The 8,453-nt window shown below is 35.6% G+C and overlaps 1 protein-coding gene across 1 annotated transcript; it reads right to left on the bottom strand.

Annotated features, from left to right (window-relative positions):
- Nucleotides 1-4,789: 4,789 nt before the first annotated feature.
- LOC111474939 (probable carbohydrate esterase At4g34215) lies at nt 4,790-5,554 on the bottom strand. Its single transcript, XM_023119746.1, has one exon. It carries the CDS (start codon nt 5,552-5,554, stop codon nt 4,790-4,792), a length of 765 nt encoding a protein of 254 aa, XP_022975514.1.
- Nucleotides 5,555-8,453: the final 2,899 nt, after the last annotated feature.

Genomic DNA, 8,453 nt, shown 5'->3' with positions numbered 1-8,453 from the left:
GTTGCTCTGACCGGCAAGGATGAATATGTTTGTGGGAGAAGTAGCCCCTGAAAGGGAAGGGCTTAACAATATCGTACACATCAAGATTGATAGTTTCAGTAAAACCATTTTGACCCCTTGTGTCTGCCAATAGACACAGAAGAAGATAAGTATAAGGGAATTAAAAGCTACTTTCTGTATAAGGGGATTAAAAGCTACTTTCTGTGTCTATTAGCAGACACAACTACTCTCCCGTTCAAACTCTTATCACTCTCCTTCTATTTTATAATTGATCTATGCTTCTCCATTCCTTTGTGAGTGATCCTCACTTTTTATACTTAATTTTGATTCTATTTTTAGTATTATTTAAGTTTCAAAATCAGTTTCAATCGGTCAATATTTGTGGATTGAGAGTATTTTTCGATCTTAATAGTCTTAGATCACACCTAATTTGTCTAATATATCTATATATAGAAGGATAAAAATAAATTTTCAACTATGAATTTTATTTTTATTATCATTATTATTTTTCAATCTTGTCTCACATGTCTTTTTCATAAAAGATGGGATCTTTTGAAATTAAAATATATTAGAAGATTTAAGTTTTGTTGGCTCCCAAATAAACTCTAAGCTCCTTTTTCTAAATGGATGAATATTATAGGTTAAATTAAACCAAGTAAAACTAAACCTAGGAACGTTGGACCAAAACGAGATTAGGAGCACAAAGGAGAGCATAAAACGTTAATGAGTTAGATTTGATGAATTTTTTTGATGCATCAATAGCATGTACTCTTTGGCTCTATTTATGTGCTATTGTTTATGTTATGCGATCTGAACCAACAATGTGATATATGCATGTATTTTCTTTTCTCTTTGACGATGACTGCAATGTATGTGACCATGTTTATGCCCTTCGAGACACTGTGACGTATCATGTTTGATAAGAATGTATGAAATACAAAGAATATGTATGTACTTCGCGGATTATAACAACAGTACAAAAAGAAGAATAATAACAATGATAATAAATAATAATTAAATAATAAAAATAATAAGAATAGTAATTTTCGGAGTGACCGCTCCTTCCTCTCCCAACTATCTCTTCTCAACCAACTAATCAGTCAAAATTCAGAAGAAGCACACGTGTTCCTGCATCAATTAAGAAAAAAAAAAATACCAACAACAAGATTTACAGGAGAGCTGAAGATTTAACTGGAGAGACAGATCTTGGAGATTTAATTGGAGAGACATCTCCTTCTCATACATGCAAGGTTGTTACAAGATATCAGTTGGAATCAGATTTCCTTTTCTTTTATCTAATTATTCAGAATTAGATCTATTGCCTAGTTATTTAGATTTTAATTAGCATGTTAGGTTAGAGAAATAACTAAAATCAATGACGCCAATATTTGTCAACAAAATTAAGTAAATTGGAACCGAGAGAAAAAAAAAATGGAAGATAGAAAGTAAATACTGAACAAAATGGAAGATTTGGTGAAAAACAGATGAAATACATAGAAATAGAAGTAAACAAATGGGAAATATGGAATTGATTAGCCGTGCAATTCAAGAACCTATTAAAATTGGCAAAAGATAATTGTGAACTTAATTAAAATAAAAAGAAGAGGAAACACTACCTAAGAGGAAAGAAAATATATGGTAAATATTAAAGAGTTTTAAATGGATGACATCAAAATGAAATTATAACAAACATTTAAAATTTTATTCATGCAAAGCCTCTAATGTTCGCATGATGTTTAACACATGGGCCAATGTAAATTAAAGAAATAATTTTATAGAAGTTCGAACTTGAAACTGATGTCATGAACTCACATAGGTTGACTTGGATTTCAAATGACAGAATTAAACTTTCATTAAGGATAAATTCGTGACAATAACTTAAACTAATCACATAATTGACCTTACTATAGGATAGGCTAAAAATTGTATGAATTATGATGGTGTATGAATTGTGTCGTATGATGTCGTATGATAGTATGTGATGATGTATGAGTTATGACGATGTATGAGTTGCATTGTATGATGTCGTATACTAGTATATGATGATGTACGAGTGTATGATGATGTATGAGTTATGATGCATGCTTGATGATGTGCGTAGTATATATATATATTTTGATGAATGACGTACTTGATATGCTTGATGCACTTTATAGCAATATGATGAGTATGACGATTGCGTGACGTTTACCTTAATATGATGATGTTTTCCATATAGAGCATGCTATATGATGATGGGTGTCATATTGTATCATGTCGTTAGATCGACATAGGACACAACCCTAAGAGCATGAAAATGATATTAATATAAATATCCACGAGTATGTGTTACCTAGAGTAACAAAGAGATGAGACTAGAGGGTTGCGTCAGAAGAGACATTATGATGGATTTAGAGGGACCTCATGCATACATAAGCATAGGGCTACTTCCCCTAGAGATGATGAATGCGGATGGGCACAGTATGATGATGAGTGTGAATGTGCACGAGTGCCAATGCGCACAGATGAGGGTGTTCATGAGGCGCATGACACTATGAGGTTCCGCTGACCTCCAAACGTTGCTACAGATTAGCTTGACCAAAGGGTCCATGGGGTGTGCAAGCGCCCTGGAGATTCAAACTCGCACGTGTGAATCGTGTGTAGGGAAGTACTACACATCCAATTTGTCCGAGACTGGAGGTCACCCTTGTGATGATTAGAGATAGGTCCTTAAATCATGATTGCATGTGCTTGCATTTGCATGGCCCCCTATAGTGGGGCCACTTACTGAGTATTCTTTGAAATACTCAGTCCGTGTGCCACATCATCGATACCCCAACCACGTGATCGAGACCTATACGCTCCACCCCTTTGCATGGTTACAGGTCCACTCCTTGTAGCAGCGCAGTAGTTAGTAGGTGATCCAAGACCTGAGATAAAAGAGGCAGCATATTCATATACGGAATCCATACAAATTATTCAACAAGTTTTGGAAGGAATTCCAGGAGGCGGGCGGAAAAGAGGGGAAAGCTCTCCGTTCCTGGTTCTTCTGTAGCTGGATTCTTCGAAACCACAAGAATCCTTAGTTAGAATGGGATTCCAACTCAGTACCTTTTGAGATTTTGAGACAGTACAATGAAAGTTGTAAGCTGTGTTCGGGGGGAGTTATTGTCTATCGTTGGCCTCTATGGTAGAATCAGTCGGGGGCCTGAGAGGCGGTGGTTTACCTTGTGGCGGATGTTAGCGGTTCGAGTCCGCTTATCTCTAACTCATGAACTTAGTTGACACAAAGCTATATGATAGCACTCCATTTTTTCGATTCGGTAGTTCGATCTCGGAAGAGAAGAAAAGTAATGAAACTCGTGATGGCTACTGAATAACCTCCTTTGACTTTCTAAATAATAAAGCCTTTGACTTTAGTATTCGTTTGTCAAATCTTGTTCGGTTCCACGAGTTCCAAATCCTGTCACCTCTACCTATTACTTATCTTTTGAACAGTAACGAGAAATCAATTGAGATAAAGGCAAGGCGCACTTGTACAGAGGACGACGACATCGCGAGCAGAGATTGTGGTACGTGCATATGGTAGGCTCATATTTAAATTCCTAGTCTTAAGTTAGAATAGGTTATTTTGCTTTTATTTTCTCTAAATTTCAGTATTTCATATTTAAACACCTAATACCATAGTTGCGTTTGCCAGAGAAGAAGTTGTTTTAAGCATTTCTCGAAGTTTACATTATAAATGATGTTCATGTAAGAGTTATATTTCTGTATTATAGATGAGCATGAGACGTTAGTAACGACTCTGAGTATGTGGAAATTTAGGGTCGTTACACGTATAAAACTTACAACATGAGTAATACAGAAGTATTGTATCCATCGTTTCATTGAACGATGTTTTTTAATTCGGATCTCGTACATGTTTAATGGGACCTTATACATGCAATATTATTCGTGTTTCTTTCTTTTCTGTCAGTTTTCAGTAGTGTGAAAGTGCGCTATTCCATAGTCAGGCCTAAGGGGTATGTTAGCCACCTGATACAGTGGATTAAAGAAGTATTATGCATTCAACTCTACCCGGAAGAGGAAGTAGAGCCCAAGGAATTAGGTGCCACCAATGTTATAAGTGTATACATATTCTAACTCGAACAATTGGGTCACTTAATATTTTAAATACTCATCCTATGTTCAACATTTTTCAAGTAAATGTAAGATTTTCATGTACCAATGTCACGACCTAGAATGGCTGCCCTCGACCTACTGAGCAACATTTTTCAAGTAAATGCAACAACCCAAAATGGTTGCCCTCAACCTACAGAGCTAAAGCTCGTAAAGAAACTCTAGCGAAATTCCAATTCCAAATGGTTGTTTGGAGTGAATTTCCCTCTACTTTTTCCCTCTAACTCTCTCACTCACTCCTTTTTTTTCCTCTCTTTTTTTTCTTTTCTTTCTTATTTTTCTTAGTCATTAGCAATCTAATTTAGGCTAATGCACACCAAATGGATGGTAAAATGACAAATTTGCCCTTGGACTTGACTAATTTTCTCAAATTTTCACTATTTAGTATTCTTTATCTTTCTTGAATTCCTGAGATTTATATAAGCAGTTTTCTCTTCTACCACATCTACAAATTCTAATTTTGATCTTTTAAGAACAAAGTTTGATTATTTTTTAATTATTTAAATAAGAAACTTCCACAAAAGTGGAGTATTAAGTATGTTATGGTTCAACAAAGATGTGGTTTAAATGATTTTATTGAGATAGAATAATAGATCAATCAATAGAGATTAGAGAATGACACATAATAAGATCATAGTAAATGACCATAGTGGGCGAGATATGTGTCAGCCAACCATTTGCCCAAAGCAATCTCAGTTGCGGTATTAAAATGACCATGATCCCAAGAAAAGCCTTCAAATGTAGTCAAGTTCATAGGCAACTCCCAAGAGTCAATAGTAATGATGTCTGGAAGCTCTTTCTGGACTGCATCTTCAGCTGCTCTCACTGCTGGCAAATTATGAGTATCGTGCTTCATAAAAAAGTCATAGAGGGCTATCTTAACAATAATGACAGGCAAGAATCTAGGTTTTATATCATTGCGGATGTCGGTGATGAACTTCTTTAAGTTGTCTTTGTATCTTTGAGCAGTGTCATTCATAGCCGCATCGCTTTCTCCTTGATACCAAAACAAAGCACGCACAACCCCACCTTCTTTTTCTGATGTTTTAATTCGTTCGATGAAATTTTGGTAAAAAGTTGCACTAGGATTGCTAGGGTTTTTAATCCATTGTTCAATTAAAGTGCCACCCCTAGCACAAGGAACTAAACCCACGATGCCTGCCTTTTGTCCAGCTTTTTCTTTCAACTGGTGAGCAAACGGTATCCCCGGACCAATCCCTGGAGTTTTCGTTTTGCCGACGTCAATCCCCAAATGGAGAGGTTCGTGTGCTATCTCCCATTGGCGCTCAGGGTTGAACCGTAGGATGGATGGGTCGGATTGACACTCTGATGGGACCTTCCCATCCCACACAAGTTCCCCCTTTGGAGTTTTCTCTACCCCACCTCGACCAGCCATGTTGCTCTGACCGGCAAGGATGAATATGTTTGTGGGAGAAGTAGCCCCTGAAAGGGAAGGGCTTAACAATATCGTACACATCAAGATTGATAGTTTCAGTAAAACCATTTTGACCCCTTGTGTCTGCCAATAGACACAGAAGAAGATAAGTATAAGGGAATTAAAAGCTACTTTCTGTATAAGGGGATTAAAAGCTACTTTCTGTGTCTATTAGCAGACACAACTACTCTCCCGTTCAAACTCTTATCACTCTCCTTCTATTTTATAATTGATCTATGCTTCTCCATTCCTTTGTGAGTGATCCTCACTTTTTATACTTAATTTTGATTCTATTTTTAGTATTATTTAAGTTTCAAAATCAGTTTCAATCGGTCAATATTTGTGGATTGAGAGTATTTTTCGATCTTAATAGTCTTAGATCACACCTAATTTGTCTAATATATCTATATATAGAAGGATAAAAATAAATTTTCAACTATGAATTTTATTTTTATTATCATTATTATTTTTCAATCTTGTCTCACATGTCTTTTTCATAAAAGATGGGATCTTTTGAAATTAAAATATATTAGAAGATTTAAGTTTTGTTGGCTCCCAAATAAACTCTAAGCTCCTTTTTCTAAATGGATGAATATTATAGGTTAAATTAAACCAAGTAAAACTAAACCTAGGAACGTTGGACCAAAACGAGATTAGGAGCACAAAGGAGAGCATAAAACGTTAATGAGTTAGATTTGATGAATTTTTTTGATGCATCAATAGCATGTACTCTTTGGCTCTATTTATGTGCTATTGTTTATGTTATGCGATCTGAACCAACAATGTGATATATGCATGTATTTTCTTTTCTCTTTGACGATGACTGCAATGTATGTGACCATGTTTATGCCCTTCGAGACACTGTGACGTATCATGTTTGATAAGAATGTATGAAATACAAAGAATATGTATGTACTTCGCGGATTATAACAACAGTACAAAAAGAAGAATAATAACAATGATAATAAATAATAATTAAATAATAAAAATAATAAGAATAGTAATTTTCGGAGTGACCGCTCCTTCCTCTCCCAACTATCTCTTCTCAACCAACTAATCAGTCAAAATTCAGAAGAAGCACACGTGTTCCTGCATCAATTAAGAAAAAAAAAAATACCAACAACAAGATTTACAGGAGAGCTGAAGATTTAACTGGAGAGACAGATCTTGGAGATTTAATTGGAGAGACATCTCCTTCTCATACATGCAAGGTTGTTACAAGATATCAGTTGGAATCAGATTTCCTTTTCTTTTATCTAATTATTCAGAATTAGATCTATTGCCTAGTTATTTAGATTTTAATTAGCATGTTAGGTTAGAGAAATAACTAAAATCAATGACGCCAATATTTGTCAACAAAATTAAGTAAATTGGAACCGAGAGAAAAAAAAATGGAAGATAGAAAGTAAATACTGAACAAAATGGAAGATTTGGTGAAAAACAGATGAAATACATAGAAATAGAAGTAAACAAATGGGAAATATGGAATTGATTAGCCGTGCAATTCAAGAACCTATTAAAATTGGCAAAAGATAATTGTGAACTTAATTAAAATAAAAAGAAGAGGAAACACTACCTAAGAGGAAAGAAAATATATGGTAAATATTAAAGAGTTTTAAATGGATGACATCAAAATGAAATTATAACAAACATTTAAAATTTTATTCATGCAAAGCCTCTAATGTTCGCATGATGAACACATGGGCCAATGTAAATTAAAGAAATAATTTTATAGAAGTTCGAACTTGAAACTGATGTCATGAACTCACATAGGTTGACTTGGATTTCAAATGACAGAATTAAACTTTCATTAAGGATAAATTCGGACAATAACTTAAACTAATCACATAATTGACCTTACTATAGGATAGGCTAAAAATTGTATGAATTGTGTCGTATGATGTGGTATGATAGTATGTGATGATGTATGAGTTATGACGATGTATGAGTTGCATTGTATGATGTCGTATACTAGTATATGATGATGTACGAGTGTATGATGATGTATGAGTTATGATGCATGCTTGATGATGTGCGTAGTATATATATATTTTGATGAATGACGTACTTGATATGCTTGATGCACTTTATAGCAATATGATGAGTATGACGATTGCGTGACGTTTACCTTAATATGATGATGTTTTCCATATAGAGCATGCTATATGATGATGGATGTCATATTGTATCATGTCGTTAGATCGACATAGGACACAACCCTAAGAGCATGAAAATGATATTAATATAAATATCCACGAGTATGTGTTACCTAGAGTAATTAAGAGATGAGACTAGAGGGTTGCGTCAGAAGAGACATTATGATGGATTTAGAGGGACCTCATGCATACATAAGCATAGGGCTACTTCCCCTAGAGATGATGAATGCGGATGGGCACAATATGATGATGAGTGTGAATGTGCACGAGTGCCAATGCGCACAGATGAGGGTGTTCATGAGGCGCATGACACTATGAGGTTCCGCTGACCTCCAAACGTTGCTACAGATTAGCTTGACCAAAGGGTCCATGGGGTGTGCAAGCGCCCTGGAGATTCAAACTCGCACGTGTGAATCGTGTGTAGGGAAGTACTACACATCCAATTTGTCCGAGACTGGAGGTCACCCTTGTGATGATTAGAGATAGGTCCTTAAATCATGATTGCATGTGCTTGCATTTGCATGGCCCCCTATAGTGGGGCCACTTACTGAGTATTCTTTGAAATACTCAGTCCGCTTGCCACATCATCGATACCCCAACCACGTGATCGAGACCTATACGCTCCACCCCTTTGCATGGTTACAGGTCCACTCCTTGTAGCAGCGCAGTAGTTAGTAGGTGATCCAAGACCTGAGATAAAAGAG

This window comes from Cucurbita maxima, unplaced genomic scaffold, assembly GCF_002738345.1.
Source record: "Cucurbita maxima cultivar Rimu unplaced genomic scaffold, Cmax_1.0 Cma_Scf00860, whole genome shotgun sequence".
NCBI lineage: Eukaryota > Viridiplantae > Streptophyta > Magnoliopsida > Cucurbitales > Cucurbitaceae > Cucurbita > Cucurbita maxima.
The sequence above is the reverse complement of the archived record's forward strand: the minus strand, read 5'-3'. Positions and strand labels throughout refer to the sequence as shown.

Coding starts and splice junctions, on each gene's coding strand:
- LOC111474939 (XM_023119746.1), bottom strand. CDS start 5,554: ATGGCTGGTCGAGGTGGGGTAGAGAAAACTCCAAAGGGGGAACTTGTG.